The sequence below is a fragment of the Lissotriton vulgaris genome, chromosome 3_1 (genome assembly GCF_964263255.1).
Source record: "Lissotriton vulgaris chromosome 3_1, aLisVul1.2, whole genome shotgun sequence".
Classification (NCBI taxonomy): Eukaryota; Metazoa; Chordata; class Amphibia; order Caudata; family Salamandridae; genus Lissotriton; species Lissotriton vulgaris.
The window spans coordinates 1,738,283,705-1,738,301,183 of NC_141689.1; the positions used below are offsets into that span (position 1 = coordinate 1,738,283,705).

The 17,479-nt window shown below is 43.4% G+C and overlaps 1 protein-coding gene across 1 annotated transcript in view; it reads left to right on the plus strand.

Moving 5' to 3' along the window:
- The window catches only part of LOC147728380 (N-heparan sulfate sulfotransferase 4), a 1,294,254-nt gene that overhangs the window by 1,124,998 nt on the left and 151,777 nt on the right, over positions 1-17,479 (plus strand). The window contains exons 11-12 of the mRNA XM_086963276.1: positions 1,274-1,444; positions 13,059-13,168. Coding sequence (XP_086819402.1) covers positions 1,274-1,444; positions 13,059-13,168 — 281 coding nt within the window. The remainder of the gene's footprint in view (positions 1-1,273; positions 1,445-13,058; positions 13,169-17,479) is intronic.

A 17,479-nucleotide genomic window follows, 5' to 3' on the forward strand; every position in this document is an offset into this window, starting at 1 on the left:
CGTTGAGAATGTTGGGGTGTGGTGTTGTTGCAGCTTTTTGCTCGGGAACGCCTACTCTGCATCTCATTAGCAATAGTTGCCGGGGTCATCCTTGGCGATGTTTTTTGCGGCTGCTATCGCCGGAAAACTGGTGATATGGGCTGTTTGCACCAGCTTGTGAATGGGGTGGTAAGTTTATCTTAAGTTTGGCTATGTTAAGTTGCCGATAACTCGTGATAGCTCCTTGAGAATATGGCCCTGAGTTGCGTGAGGGCATACCCACATTTTATTCCTTAAAAGCAGTCATTTGAATATGTGCCATTGCAAGAGTGGGCTAATATTTGATGTTACTGATGGGAAGTATGCCCCTGTATTAAGCAAAATGTCTGGAAGACCACTTGCTCAATCAACAAAAAGTATGTGACCTGGCCCTAATGTAGGGCTATACCAACTCTTAAAGGCCCTCACCTTCTTTATGGTCAGGGCCACTAGAAGTATGTGATTTTGCAGCTGTAGCATTTTCCTCACTATTATGGATTTGCAGCATCGCCACACAATCCATTATCTGAGATTTTAGAACAAAAAAATTGCTTCTAGCTGAAACAGATCAAACGTTGCTAAAAATGCGGTGATGTGTGTTGCCGTGCAGTGGAAGACCCTTTGCCAAAGTTGTGGTTGCCTTTCTGTTGATAATGAAGTCAACCCTGATGCATATTTTGGTTCTTCCCTACTGCATAATTCCAGTGGCCCTAGTTATGGGCTCTCACCTTTGGATTGGATCATTAACTCATGTCTGCAGCCTTTAACAACTACTAATGCCTTTAGTAGAGGGCTATAATGCTTAGTTATGTTGAAGGGACTGCAGCTAGAGTTGACCAGAAGTTATCCATTCTGTTCTTCGGGTCATTGACACACAAAGTTTGTTTCTCTTTAGTCAGCAAAGGTTTGACTATGCATTTTGTCCAAATGCATAAACCTATTTGCATATATACAAATCTGTACACTAAGTAGAGATGAATTGGTTTTGAAATCTTTGGTGTAAAGAACTTGAAAACTACAGAGTTTCTTGGAATCATCTAGAGACTGCTCATCTGTGGCATCTGTGTTGTGACATTTGAAAAATAAAAGCCTTGCCGATGCAATTAGAGCACTGACTGTCACACAGAAGAGTTCGCAACAAGACTCACTTTTGCTAGTTCCTGAAATAGACTAAACATCGATTTTTTTGTAAATGTTGCTCATGTGGAATCAAGAGAAAATGAATGTGCTTATTGACAGCTCTTTCCCTTTGCAGCACCAGCGCGCTCACCAGGACCCGACTGCTTTAAAGTTTAGCTTCTATGAGGTCATCGCTGCAGGATCCGGACCTCCCTCCGACTTACACACTCTTCAAAAAAGATGTCTGGTCCCTGGATGGTATGCAACGCACATAGAACGGTGGCTGGCGCACTTCCCCGCCTCTCAGGTAATTGTCTCACAATCACCCCTTCAATCCGCTGTCAATCAGATATTGTTCTTGCATTTGTTCCATGTCCATGAATTTTCTTAGGAACTGCTATACAACTTTAGGTACCAGACACTCAAAATGTGCCTCTCATTTTTTACTGAGTGACTTTGGCAAAATTTACTTTTCCTGCACCAATGTCTTTTGCAGGAGCACTTGTTCCAACATTTCTGTGGTTGATGGGCCACAAGGTCCCAAGAAAAGAATGCTGTCCTTGCGCATGCATGGAATCCCACTGCAGGATTACAGCAGGATACCACACACCTTCCCCTCTTAACAACACAACTATACAAACTATACATTAATTATATGCTATACTTCACCGCTAGAGAACAGTATTTATTACAATTTTTTGCACCAAATACACAGTAATTTCACTACCAGATTAATTAATTGCAAAGTCTTTCAGGTGAGCTGGAATATCTGCAGACCTAGAACAACTCCTCAAACCATCGTTGACAGCCACTCTCTCTCGGGTCGTTGAATCCTTCCCTTGTTTCATGTCCACACATTCAATGTGATTTTCCACAGGGTATAGCACCATCATCCATTTTAACAGCATTCCTGAACAGTTTAATCACTCTCATGGGTTTACTAAATCTAGATCCTCCTGACCCCCCACCAGGAAGTCTGACCTTAAACCAATCACCCACCTTCACGCTTGTCGCTTTCATCCTGTTATGGTTACCATATTCCTCTTTAATCTTATCCATTTATCCCCCAGCCTATATTATCCCTCACCTTCTGTCCCATTCCATAGTATTTATTTTATCCCATACAACTTGGGCACATTGAACAATAGGCACTCCTCCCTATAAATAACTCAAAGGACGTTACGCCGGCGGTGGAATGAGGGATGAGTATCTACACCTTCACCTTACCACTCACTTTATCCTTCCACAATTTGCCATTTACCGTTGAGCACTATATGGCTTCCTCTAGAAATCTATTAAACCTCTTAATAATTCCATTACATTCTGAATGATATAATACGGATTTCTTATGCATTATGCCCCTTTCATGAAGGAAATTCTCCATCTCTTTTGAAGTTAACTGAACCCCATTATTTGTAAAGAAAACCGAGGTATACTTTTCCTGATCAAATAAAGACATCAAGAACTAATTTACCAAATGTAATTAAACCGACGTCACAATCACCACTTATGGCCACCTTGAGTAAACATCCATGGAGCTTATCAAATAATTAATTATCAACACACGTGAGGTGAATCGGACCCAAAATATCTAAGGAAATCTCCTCCCAGTCTACAACAGGTAGTTTTCTGACAACCATGGGTTCTATTCTACATTTCAACATATTATCACTTTCCAGCCACTCAGTGTACTCGGTTAACTTCCTCTCAACCATCATATCCACACCTGGCCACCAGAAATCAGCCCGAATTCTCATCTTGGTATTCAAAACTCAGAGGTGACTCTTGTGTGCTAATGAAATGATGCAATCTCTCAACACAACCAGGGAATCAACTTCCTACCTCTTAAGAAAAGTCTGTCTCTCATGGTTAACTCTTTTCTCACCTCCCAGTAGCTCCTCAATACCCGATTGTGTCCACAGACCTTTGACCAGCCAGAGGACATCACGTCAATCACCTTCTGTAATTCTTGTTCCCTCTCCAATTCTTCCATCCATTCACCTTCTAATATGGCTCCACCTGCCAGCTCTCACACTTTAACCTTTTCCTCATGGAACTCACCACTAAATGTGTACCCCTCTTCTTCACTCTTGCCAGTTTCATTACACAAGTGAGAGACACAATCGGCCAAAATCCCACTTCAGGATTCCGGCAGGATGCCACATACTGTCAAGCAGGTCACGGTGAAAGAAGAAATAACACAACATTTGTTCAACACCTTGCTGCCTAAAGACCACAGCTTCCAAATGTTATCTATCATTAATCCTCCTATGTTAGGGGTTAGCCCAAACAATCCAATACACTCCAAACAGCAAGTCTCCTTCTCTATGTGGGTTATGTCTAGGGATAGGCAGAACTTGCAGAGTTTCATATTTACATAAAAACTCTGCAAGACCCACAGAGTTCCACCAGCAGGCAGAAAATATGCACGCCACACTGCTCACGGTGCAATTTAGCATGAGCAGCACTGAAAAATCAGTGTGAACCGCACCACGCAGTGTGCACCAGCATGTGGCCATTCAAGTTGATTTTGCTGCCACTCGAGTAGAAAATCTACTTGAGCAGCAGCAAATCTACTCAAGCAGCCCTCTGATTGCAACTTCCCACACCCTTACACATTAGAAAATCATGCTAGGGCACGCCAAACCTGATTCAAGCTCACCAGCTCACATTTCTGGGACCTTGTGTGAAAAAAATTACACTGTTAGACCTGGCATCATTGGCGTGGTTTCCCCATCCTTTTTGCCTCTACTTCCTGTATTTTTGACTGTGGACTGGACTTCATTTTTGCTGGTTAAGATACTCTTGGCACTTTACCACTACAGATCAATGCTAAAGAGCAAGTGGTCCCTGTTTAAATTGTGATTCTGACTGGTTATCCCTGATTGGCATATTTAATTTACTGGGAAGTCCCTAGTTAAAACAAACTATGTATGCCTTTGGCCTGTAAATCAAATGCTACTAGTGGACCTGCAGCTACTGGTTGTGCCACCCACATGAGTAGACCTGTAAACGTGTTTCAGGCCTGCCAATCCAGTGTCTGTGAGTGCAGTTTTAAACTGCCATGTCAACCTGGCAAATGCACCCACTTGCCAGGCCCTAACCTTTTCTTTTATCACATGTAAGGCACCCCTCCGGTAAGCCAAGGTACAACCATGGGCAGGTTGCAGTGTATAGGAAAGGTAGGACTTGTACTGATGTGTTTTACATGTCCTGATAGTGAAATACTGCAAAATGTGTTTTTTGTGCTGCACTATTGCAAGGTCTGGCTCTCACATAGATTGTCATTGGAGTTGCCTTGTAACATTTTACATGTTTAACTTTCAATTAGGAAAAGCTAGAGATTTGGAGTTTGGTCTCTTTGAGCTCAGAATTTAAAAAACACACCTTTTAGTAAAAGTGATTTTTAAATTGTGTGTTTAAAAATGCCACTTTTAGAAAGTTGGCATTTTCTTGTTTACCCCTCCTGTGCCACTGTCTGCCTGTGGAATCAATATCTGGTTTAGACTAACAGGGATAGGTTTGTGCATTCACTCTTGACAGTCACACAAAGGGACTTGAGGTGTGACCTGCATATGCTGATGACCCATCACCAGGCCGATGGGCCTTCCTGAGCTAGAGTGGTGGAAGGAGCTGTCACCTGCACCTGAATAGGGCTGTGCCAGTCCTCTCACAATGCTGTTTCCACCCCCTGGAATGTGTCTGAAGCCAAGTCCAGGCAAGGCAGGAACTTGTAAACCACAAAAATGTAAAAGGCCAAAAGTGGTAATAGTATTGGGCCTAAAACCCAGACTTTTAGAACACTTCTGGATCAAGAGGACCCTGCCAAGAAGAAGAGCTCTTAGGAGGAGTAGATGCCCCTTTGCTGTGTGTTGCTTTGCTGGGTTGGCCTGCAGTTGCTGTTTGTGTCTGTGGGCAGTGGAAAGGACTGAACTTTAACTTTGCTCTATTCTGCTTGAGAAGATTCTCCAAGGGCTTGAAGTAGAGCTTGCCTCCTTTTACAAGAAATCTCAAGGACACAAGGACCTCATCTGCAGCAACCTTGTACTCCACTGCTGGGAGTTCTGGCCTACCCTGTGGTGCCAATTCTATTGTAACGCCCTTAGAGATTGTTACTGCTGCAAGAAGCATCAAGAAGACATCAAAATTGATGCAACACCTTTGCAGCAACACCATGCGGGAGAAATTTCTACGCACCGCCACTGGGCGACAGAAAAAATCAACACAGTGCCTGTCAGCGGCTGAAGAAACAATGACAGCCTGAGTTCAGCACACCGTGTCTTTGAAGTCAGAGACACCAGCACTGACTACGAAGCAGGTCCTGCTGTCTGGCTGAAAGAATCTACGCATTGTGGGACTGCAACTGAACAAATTGACTCAGCGCCTGTTTGCCACCTCCACATTGACCTCCAGCATGTCTGGATTTCCACGCATCACACCTGTGCACCAAGTTTCATTGACGTATATCCAGCAGAGCAGAACAGTCTTGGAATCAATGCATCACTTCCCCCTGTAGGCCGGATTTGACGCATCACTTCTCCCGCATGCAGCAGAACTGTGGCATCGCCTCCCAAAGGACCCAGGAACTGACGCATTCCAGTGTTTTCCCATGTTTCCCCCCTCAGCTGCTGTTTTGCCTCGTGGATTTTGATGCATTTAAGGTACTTTGTGTCAAAATCTCACATCCATAGAGTTCTATGGACAGAATTGCTTGAAACCTTTAAAAAGTCATATTTTCAGATGTGTATGATGAATTTTTGTAGTTTTGTTCTTTGTTCAGTATAGATAAAGATACTTTATTTTTCTAAACTGTTGTGGAATCCATGTGTAGTGTTTTCACTATATTACTGTGTGTGTTATGTACAAATACTTTACACATTGCCTCTGAGATAGGCCTGACTGCTCGTGCCAAGCTACCAAGGTGGTGCGCAGAGGTTATCTTGGGTGTGCAATCCGCTTATCCTGAGTAGAAGGAAGTGTCCCTACTTGGACAGGGCAGTAGTGGCCCGCCCCTTGGCAAAGTGGTGAGGTGGGCCGGAGTGGAGAGGCGATGGCTTCGGGGGACAAAAAAATTACACAAAAAAATTAATGACCTGAATGCCAACTCGCCAAATTGCGCTCCTCTTTCTTCTGGGAACAGGCTCCCAGACTGCAATGCGGCCAATCCTGACACTGTATAAAAGCAGTGTCAGGATTGGCCTGAGCGCTGGCAACTTGTGCTCCCAGGCAGAATGGGAGCCTGTGCCTGCTCTCTCCAGCCGCAGCAATGCAGCTGGGTCTGGAAAGAGCCTCACTGCGCAGGACGGTTTGGCCGGCCTGAGACGCCGGCCAAACCATCATGTACAGTGAAGGAAGGGCCCGCCATTCCCCCACCAGCAATGTCATCCACTGGACTCACCCCAAGACTCGTCAGAGTCCTGGGTGCAGGTACAGGGGGATTAAAATAAAACAGTAATAAAACTGGTTTGAAACCTGTTTTATTATCATTTTATTTGATGGTGGTGGCAGTGGGGGTTGTGCTCCTCTGTCCAAATGGAGGGGCTGCTTCTGGGACAGGATTTATACCACTGCCAACTAGAGACCCCCATTTCTAACAGACATGATTCAGAAAAGGGGGTGGTGATGAACAGAGTGTCTGAATTAAGCAGACCACTCTTACCCAGTCCAAAGATCAGGGCTTTATCCATCACCGTTTTTTAGCTCACTGCACCATCCCAGCTCAGAACTTGGCTATATGCAAATTAGTCTGACCCTGGCCCAGTGCATCATGGGAACAGGGCAGACCAAACTACCAAGCCAATTCTTATACTGGGAAGGAAACAAGCTACCGGGGACCGGTTTCTGGCATTTCAGCCGTCTTCGGCCCGGCTTGCTTGAATCCTGATGGTGCAATGAGCTAGGGACTCACATCTGAGTATACCCTTCCACGCTTATGGTGGACAAAAATTATTCAGAAAAGGGGGTGGTGATGAACAGAGTGTCTGAATTAAGCAGACCACTTTTACCCAGTCCAAAGATCAGGGCTTTATCCATCACCGTTTTTTAGCTCACTGCACCATCCCAGCTCAGAACTTGGCTATATGCAAATTAGTCTGACCCTGGCCCAGTGCATCATGGGAACAGGGCAGACCAAACTACCAAGCCAATTCTTATACTGGGAAGGAAACAAGCTACCGGGGACCGGTTTCTGGCATTTCAGCCGTCTTCGGCCCGGCTTGCTTGAATCCTGATGGTGCAATGAGCTAGGGACTGACATCTGAGTATACCCTTACACGCTTATGGTGGACAAAAATGATTCAGAAAAGGGGGTGGTGATGAACAGAGTGTCTGAATTAAGCAGACCACTCTTACCCAGTCCAAAGATCAGGGCTTTATCCATCACCGTTTTTTAGCTCACTGCACCATCCCAGCTCAGAACTTGGCTATATGCAAATTAGTCTGACCCTGGCCCAGTGCATCATGGGAACAGGGCAGACCAAACTACCAAGCCAATTCTTATACTGGGAGGGAAACAAGCTACCGGGAACCGGTTTCTGGCATTTCAGCCGTCTTCTGCCCGGCTTGCTTGAATCCTGATGGTGCAATGAGCTAGGGACTCACATCTGAGTATACCCTTCCACGCTTATGGTGGACAAAAATGATTCAGAAAAGGGGGTGGTGATGAACAGAGTGTCTGAATTAAGCAGACCACTCTTACCCAGTCCAAAGATCAGGGCTTTATCCATCACCATTTTTTAGCTCACTGCACCATCCCAGCTCAGAACTTGGCTATATGCAAATTAGTCTGACCCTGGCCCAGTGCATCATGGGAACAGGGCAGACCAAACTACCAAGCCAATTCTTATACTGGGAAGGAAACAAGCTACCGGGGACCAGTTTCTGGCATTTCAGCCGTCTTCGGCCCGGCTTGCTTGAATCCTGATGGTGCAATGAGCTAGGGACTCACATCTGAGTATACCCTTCCACGCTTATGGTGGACAAAAATGATTCAGAAAAGGGGGTGGTGATGAACAGAGTGTCTGAATTAAGCAGACCACCCTTACCCAGTCCAAAGATCAGGGCTTTATCCATCACCGTTTTTTAGCTCACTGCACCATCCCAGCTCAGAACTTGGCTATATGCAAATTAGTCTGACCCTGGCCCAGTGCATCATGGGAACAGGGCAGACCAAACTACCAAGCCAATTCTTATACTGGGAAGGAAACAAGCTACCGGGGACCGGTTTCTGGCATTTCAGCCGTCTTCGGCCCGGCTTGCTTGAATCCTGATGGTGCAATGAGCTAGGGACTCACATCTGAGTATACCCTTCCATGCTTATGGTGGACAAAAAGGATTCAGAAAAGGGGGTGGTGATGAGCAGAGTGTCTGAATTAAGCAGACCACTCCTACCCAGTCCAAAGATCAGGGCTTTATCCATCACCGTTTTTTAGCTCACTGCACCATCCCAGCTCAGAACTTGGCTATATGCAAATTAGTCTGACCCTGGCCCAGTGCATCATGGGAACAGGGCAGATCAAACTACCAAGCCAATTCTTATACTGGGAAGGAAACAAGCTACCGGGGACCGGTTTCTGGCATTTCAGCCGTCTTCGGCCCGGCTTGCTTGAATCCTGATGGTGCAATGAGCTAGGGACTCACATCTGAGTATACCCTTCCACGCTTATGGTGGACAAAAATGATTCAGAAAAGGGGGTGGTGATGAACAGAGTGTCTGAATTAAGCAGACCACTCTTACCCCAATCCAAAGATCAGGGCTTTATCCATCACCGTTTTTTAGCTCACTGCACCATCCCAGCTCAGAACTTGGCTATATGCAAATTAGTCTGACCCTGGCCCAGTGCATCATGGGAACAGGGCAAACCAAACTACCAAGCCAATTCTTATACTGGGAAGGAAACAAGCTACCGGGGACCGGTTTCTGGCATTTCAGCCGTCTTCGGCCCGGCTTGCTTGAATCCTGATGGTGCAATGAGCTAGGGACTCACATCTGAGTATACCCTTCCACGCTTATGGTGGACAAAAATGATTCAGAAAAGGGGGTGGTGATGAACAGAGTGTCTGAATTAAGCAGACCACTCTTACCCAGTCCAAAGATCAGGGCTTTATCCATCACCGTTTTTTAGCTCACTGCACCATCCCAGCTCAGAACTTGGCTATATGCAAATTAGTCTGACCCTGGCCCAGTGCATCATGGGAACAGGGCAGACCAAACTACCAAGCCAATTCTTATACTGGAAGGAAACAAGCTACCGGGGACCGGTTTCTGGCATTTCAGCCGTCTTCGGCCCGGCTTGCTTGAATCCTGATGGTGCAATGAGCTAGGGACTCACATCTGAGTATACCCTTCCACGCTTATGGTGGACAAAAATGATTCAGAAAAGGGGGTGGTGATGAACAGAGTGTCTGAATTAAGCAGACCACTCTTACCCAGTCCAAAGATCAGGGCTTTATCCATCACCGTTTTTTAGCTCACTGCACCATCCCAGCTCAGAACTTGGCTATATGCAAATTAGTCTGACCCTGGCCCAGTGCATCATGGGAACAGGGCAGACCAAACTACCAAGCCAATTCTTATACTGGGAAGGAAACAAGCTACCGGGGACCGGTTTCTGGCATTTCAGCCGTCTTCGGCCCGGCTTGCTTGAATCCTGATGGTGCAATGAGCTAGGGACTCACATCTGAGTATACCCTTCCACGCTTATGGTGGACAAAAATGATTCAGAAAAGGGGGTGGTGATGAACAGAGTGTCTGAATTAAGCAGACCACTCTTACCCAGTCCAAAGATCAGGGCTTTATCCATCACCGTTTTTTAGCTCACTGCACCATCCCAGCTCAGAACTTGGCTATATGCAAATTAGTCTGACCCTGGCCCAGTGCATCATGGGAACAGGGCAGACCAAACTACCAAGCCAATTCTTATACTGGGAAGGAAACAAGCTACCGGGGACCGGTTTCTGGCATTTCAGCCGTCTTCGGCCCGGCTTGCTTGAATCCTGATGGTGAAATGAGCTAGGGACTCACATCTGAGTATACCCTTCCACGCTTATGGTGGACAAAAATGATTCAGAAAAGGGGGTGGTGATGAACAGAGTGTCTGAATTAAGCAGACCACTCTTACCCAGTCCAAAGATCAGGGCTTTATCCATCACCGTTTTTTAGCTCACTGCACCATCCCAGCTCAGAACTTGGCTATATGCAAATTAGTCTGACCCTGGCCCAGTGCATCATGGGAACAGGGCAGACCGAACTACCAAGCCAATTCTTATACTGGGAAGGAAACAAGCTACCGGGGACCACCCCCTTTTCTGAATCGTTTTTGGCCACTATAGGTGTGGCAGGGTATACTCAGACATGAGTCCCTTTCTCACTGCACCATCAGGATTCAAGCAAGCCGGGCCGAAGACGGATGAAATGCCAGAAACCAGTCCCCGGTAGCTTGTCTCCTTTCTGGTGAAGAATTGGCTTGGTAGTTTAGTCTGCCCTGTTCCCATGATGCACTGGGCCAGGGACAGACTGATTTGCATATAGCCAGGTTCTGAGCTGGGATGGTGCAGTGAGATAAATAACGGTGATGGATCAAGCCCTGATCTTTGGACTGGGTAAGAGTGGTCTGCTCAATTCAGACACTCTGTTCATCACCACCCCCTTTTCTGAATCCATTTCTAACAGACGCCACACAGTGATTGGCTGAATGTGGCCGGAACTCCGCATTAACGTGGAGTCCCCAAATTCCTCTGGCAGAATGAAACATTCTACCCGCCTCTAATTATATTCAACTCTTCAATGATCCTTCACGGATACAGACTGTATTTCTATTTAGCATTGGACTGATGCTGTATATGGACATGGTTTTGGAAATTGTCCTGCCCGCATTCCCCTACTGTGAGAGGGATTTCACTGTGTAGAAACGTGCTATTGATCCCTTGAACCCAGCTGAGGCCTGAGCTAGAGGGGTCCATAGTAACAGACGGCAAAGCAGACATGATTTCATTTTAACAGTATATTAGGTTATCAAAATAACACTTAAAAGTTGTGTGGGAATGAGATTAAAAGAAAGTATCTTGCAAATGTTCTCCCCTTACCTCACTAGTCGATGCTGCCCTGCCTTTGAGGAAAATTTAGATACTCTTCACACGCCTCCTCAGTCTTCCCATGGTCTTCAGGTCTCAGTGTTCATGATGCACCTGATTACAAAACATTCAATAAATTTCAAAAGAAATTAGGGACTGATCTGGAGACATATTGTGTAATATAACAAGCGAACACACTTGGGTGCACTGCACACCACACAGTGAGCAAGTTCCACTCTGTTCCGCTCTTTGTGTCAGACTGACCATATAGTTGCTGATGCTAGTGTATTGCAGTTAAGGCGGTGGAAGGTTCCTAGTGTTTCAACATTACTTTCGATGTCTATAGGCATCCTCCACTAGGTGCCACCCATGCACACCAGAAAACACATACTGGAACGCTGCTTCAGGGTAGCAGATGTTGTGGAGAGAGCTGATGTTGTGGAGAGAGCTACAATCCCTCTTTTTCCCTTTCAATTTCCAGCATTTCTCAGAAAAACTGCAATTGTGGAGCAAATGACAAACCTCTTGCGTTGTGGGCAGAGTTGAGTGTGTTGTCGGCTGTACGGGTGTACATAATGGGGGCCAAGGAGCTCGAATGCAGCTGCATTTACTGCATGCTCCCCCTTACCCACTGACTCTTTACATAAACAACTGTGGGCCTCATGTATTTTATCAATTCCTTCAACAGGGAAAGTATGTAAAGTGATTCGTAGCCATTCCCTTTAGGGTTTTTGCTTTGCACATACCGGGGCAGATCTACAAGGAAGTGCCACAGCGTGACACCGCAAGTCCTTTGGCTTTGCCACGCTGCGGCACTTCTGAAGCACTGGGATGCAACATATTTACAAGAATACGTCGCATCTCTGTGTTTCCCCCTGCGCTGGCACACAAACTGCAGCCCTGCGCTAGATCAAGCACCCTTGCACCATGGTGCAAGGATGCCGGCGTCATGGGAAGATTGTTTTTGTGCAGGAAGGGGCACCTTCCTGCACAAAAACAATCACTACAGGCATTTTTCTCTTTCAATACGTGCTGTAGAATGCAGCACGCATTGAAAGAGGAAAAAACAAGGAGAAATGAAAACTTATCTCCTCGTTGCGCCTTGCTACGCCACCTCTAGGGTGGCATAGCATTCAGAGGCATCTCCAGATGTACGATTTCTCGTAAATCTGGAGATGTGTCTTGTTTCATGGGTGTTGCGTGGGAACAACCACCGCAACACCCAAAGGAAAGCCCCTTCAACGCAAAGTCCTACGTGTGAAGGGGTCGTATTTACAAGGAGTGGAAAAGTTACACAGGGTGGCTTTTCCTGTCCATGTAAATATGGAGGAGCCCCCTGCGCCACCAGTACGTCACGAAAAGTGACGTACTGGTGGTACAGGGGGCTTGTAAATATGCCCCTCGGTATTGAAGATACTGTTGGACATATCTGACATGCATTGATTCTTTTCACCTTGTTGTAAGACCAATTAGAGCCACTCACAGACGACTTTCTGAAATACGCTCTTTTTAAGCGAGTGCTTCAAAATAGGGAGAAGAAAGGGCCTGGAGCCTGTTAACTCTTCTTTTAAGATGGCAGCAGAGTGCCTGCCTCGCAGGTACAAGAACACCTCACATAGTAGGTGTGATCCCGAAAGTGGGTGAGAAGATAGTGTACATTAAGTCCATGGCTTAAACCAATTACAGTTTCTCTTGTGAGGTGCAATCATTCTGTGCGACAACCTTGACCCATAATCCCACCCGTGGCAACGTATGGCATCTGTTCTTTCCCGTCTAATGTTAATGTTACTGCCTTCATGCAGTGTGTGAAGAGTGTTACAATATCTGTTTTTAACATATCTCCTTTGCAGCTCCTAATTATCGACGGACAGCAGCTGAGATCTGACCCGGCCACGGTGATGGATGGAACGCAGAGGTTTCTGGGAGTCCCCACTCATTATAATTATTCCGAAGTGCTCACGTAAGTCCCTTTCCAGGCCCGGTTTGCTCATTTGTATTTGCAATAATACATTATCACTGGAAAGGTGAACATGCAGCCTCATTAATACTTGCGGCGGAAGCAGACTTCAGGACACGCGTGATCAGAGAAACGTGTATTATTATTCGTTTCATTAAACGGTGGCCCTCGGAGGATTCACGTGAGTTCTCGTCAGCAGATCCACGGCGCGCCTCGGGGCCCGTGCGTGTTGCTCGGACCCGCGCATTATGCACGGCGCAGCGTTTCTCATCCCCTTGCGGTAAAACCTAATGCACGCGCAAGGGAGGCGGGAAATCTAGTTAAAACAAGATGTGAGCATTTAATCACAGAATTGCCACTTTTAATAAATCCCCATCAGAAACATAAAAAAAAGCTGGGAATGGGGAGGGTGAAGCCAGGGAAGATATTATAGAGAAAAAAAGCCCCCGGCCCACTTTCTGGCCAAATGATTCTCCAAATGTGCGGTGGGAGAATTGGAGATGCTGATGTATCAGACAATTAGGCCTTTGGCAACTAGGAACTAATTAACTTTACCCCTGTAAGTCATTCATACCTCATCTTTCCACAACGTCGCCGAGAAAGAAGAGGTAATCTGCTCCCTTCCTGTTTTCCCTGTGGCTGGCTGTTGCAGTTCCAGTCACAAGGGGCGCCGCACGCGCAGCTTAATCTTGTCCCACTTTGAGATTTTGACCTTCATGCATATTGTATGCACATCGCACTATGCTATTCCTGGTGAAATCACACTTCACTGCCCTGTCTAATAGTGAGGAAAAATATGTCCTTAGTCTGAGCTGTGCGTGTCCTTCAAATGCCCTCATTACGAGTTAGGGCTTTTTAAATCTGCTGAGAATTTTAAAACTATTGTTTAAGTTAGATACAATGAAAACTTTCGAAAAGCAAATGATTAGGTGCATGAAGCTGTCCACTGATGACCCAACGATGACGTCACCCTGTAGCGCGACAATGACTGCATATTGACACTGTGAAGATCGACTATCTTTTTTTCTGGTTGTCCCATATCTGCTATTTGCCTAGAACATTGAGGGAGCTTTCGTAAAATGAGGGTACAAAGCAATCCGGTCTTAAGATAAAAAATATGGAAGGGGAAGTGATAGGTTATCCACATAAAAACATTGGAGGTGCATATTGCATACTGCGTAGCTGCAGATTGTGAAAGTGCTATAGAAAATATGCAGTACAGTGGATGTTACAGTCAAATTCACAAAGTAGCATAACAATGGGCAGAGGTTGGGTGCACACCTCACCACATCACTCCCTCCCATTAGGCACACAAAACACCAATGGAAAGATTGTTTGAACTGGATTTTAACACAATTCAACAATTTCCATTCGAAACGATTCAAGTCAGAAGTTACTGAGCATCTACAAATAAGTGTCTTGTTAGATTAGCCAACACAGGCGCTAATGTAATGTGTTGTGATGTAACATGTAAAACAAGTATTGCCAGTTACAATAGGTCTGGCTTTTGTTAGATGATGTGTTTGGTAATAGGTAGGTGATTATCTTTGTGGTATCCTAGCCATCACAGGCAGTAATTCCCAGAATGAAGCATCATCTTGTGCATCAGCAATATAGAAGCTGGGGGTAGGACACCTGAATTAGCAAAATTAAGCTATGTAGTAAAAAAATGTGTTGTGAAAATAACCCATGAGAGGAAGTTTGTATTGCACCGGTTCAATTTAAAAGACATGCACAGTAAAAGATTGTAGAGTATCTATATTTGACAAAGGGCCAGTATTCGGATCACTGACAAAATATAGAATACAGAAATAAAGAATACCCAAAATATCGAAGATAAAATCTAGAAAGCAAAAATATCGAAGTCCTATCTACAAACAGGTAAGTACAAAAATATCGAAAAAAATATAATTAGTCAAAATATCGATTTTTTTAAATGTCTTAAAAGTATTTTAAAATTAATGAAATAATAACTATAATTACCTAAAACATACTTAAAAATACTTAAATAACTTTAACATTATTAAATAATTAATTTAAGTAAAAAAAAAAAACATACAATTTGATTTTTTGACACATATATATATATATATATAACATAATATTAATAAAAAATATACAATATGTTTACCGTAAGATAGCGGGAGGGTAAAATGTACTATTACCACTCCAGCAACTGCAACAGTAGGGTAAACGTTGGATAGCATAGGGGTAAAAATTACTATTCCCACTCCAGTGAGTGCAACACTAGAGAAAGCGTTGGATAGCATAAGGGTAAACATTACTATTCCCACTCTAGTGAGTGCAACAGTAGGGAAAGCGTTGGATAGCGTAGGGGTAAAAATTACTATTCCCACTCCAGTGAGTGCAACAGTAGGGAAAGCATTGGATAGGGTAGGGGTAAAAATTACTGTTCCCACTCCAGTGAGTGCAACAGTAGGGAAAGCGTTGGATAGCAGGAGGGGAAAAATTACTATTCCCACTCCAGAGAGTTCAACAGTAGGGAAAGCGTTGGATAGCGTAGGGATAAACATGACTATTCCCACTCTAGTGAGTTTAACAGTAGGGAAAGTAAAGATTTAATATATTAATAAAAATAAATTAAATATCAATACCAAAAAAAATAATTAAAATAAATTACCAATTTAAAATTATGTAATAATTAATCAATTAAAAATACAAATACATCTTAGTTATTAAAATTATTTTCCTATTAATACAAATTAATTAACAATTATTTAAAAATAAATTAAAAATATATACCAATAAATAAATAAAAATGATTTATTTAATTACAATTAAATTACTTCCCACCCTATTTCCCTATAAACACACAGCCCACTACGGAAAATAAGTTAATAGAATTAACATAATTAGCAATTAATCAATTAATACAAATTAATTACCAATTAAAAATTAATTACCAATTAAAAAGTAATTAATAAAAAATTAATTAATTAAAAGTTAATAATGAATTAACAATTAATTCAAAATAAATACCAATAAATAAATTAACATATGTAATTCATTACAATTAAATTACTTCCCACCCTATTCCCCTATAAACCCACAATCCGCTACAGAATTAAATTACGAAAAAATGAAATAACATAACATAAAAAAACACTTAAATTTTTGGGATATTATTAAAAATTCGATATATTTTAATACCTATATTATATACTTCGATATTTTTACTTTCTATATTTTAAAAATCGATATTACGTTACTTATCTTCAATTCGATATTTTTCACCACTATATTCTGTCCACTCGATATTTTGTCCATTCTATATTTTGACTTCGATATTAGTGCTATTCTATATTTTGGAATCGATATTATGTCTTTATACCATCTTTATGACAGGCTAAGGCAAAACATGTTATACACACTTCTTAAACAAAATGCCATTAATTATCAATTGAAATGTTGCTGTGATAGCAGAGTAAAAACATCTCAGAACACCCATTGAGTCAATATTGTTAATCATAGGCAGCATTGGCAGTCTGACAAAAGAAGTACTTTCTGCCTCACCACCAAACCCAATGAGAGTACAAATGGATATATTGTAACCATCCTTGAAAATCCATGGCCTCGACTTATAGTCAATTCAAGCAATTGCAACCAATGAAAAACACATGAAAGCCAATGGCTGAAGGGATCCGACACAAAGCCTATTTTCTTTCTGTACTACCTCTTATTGCACTTTTTTTTAAAGAATTCATAGCATGAGTTTTATCTGACAGCTAAAGCTGTCTGTACCATACTTAAAAAAATATATATAAGAGTAAATATTCCATGCAAGAACTTTTGATAATTTTCCAACCATAGCCTTTGGAGTGCCAGGTGATTATGTGCACCTGTCATCATACCCTTACTTCCCATGCAAGAGTATCACAAAGACAGTCAATCTGCCAGCCAAACCTCGTGTGTCTTTTACACTGGGTAATTCCAGCAGATATTAGACATAAAGACTAATATATCACTGGTAATAGAGCACTTCTATTTCTGAAAGACTTGTGGAAGAACAAAGAAGAAATATTGCCGAGGTCAGATTTGTTTTCCTAACTTGGCGAACTGGCACTTAAAAGCTCAACTGATTTAGTCAGTGTTGCTGATGGAGGTTCCAGAGATTATCCTGTGTTTCATCCCATTACCGGAAGACTCCTTGGTTCCCAAGAATCTCTGCATTCTTGTGCTAATCTAGGATGCTGAGACTGGACCACACCAGGGAGTGTGCATATTCAGGTTGACTTCTACTCATTGGTTTTGGAGTTGCTGACAGTCAAGAATTGTAGATGCTCCTTCACCACA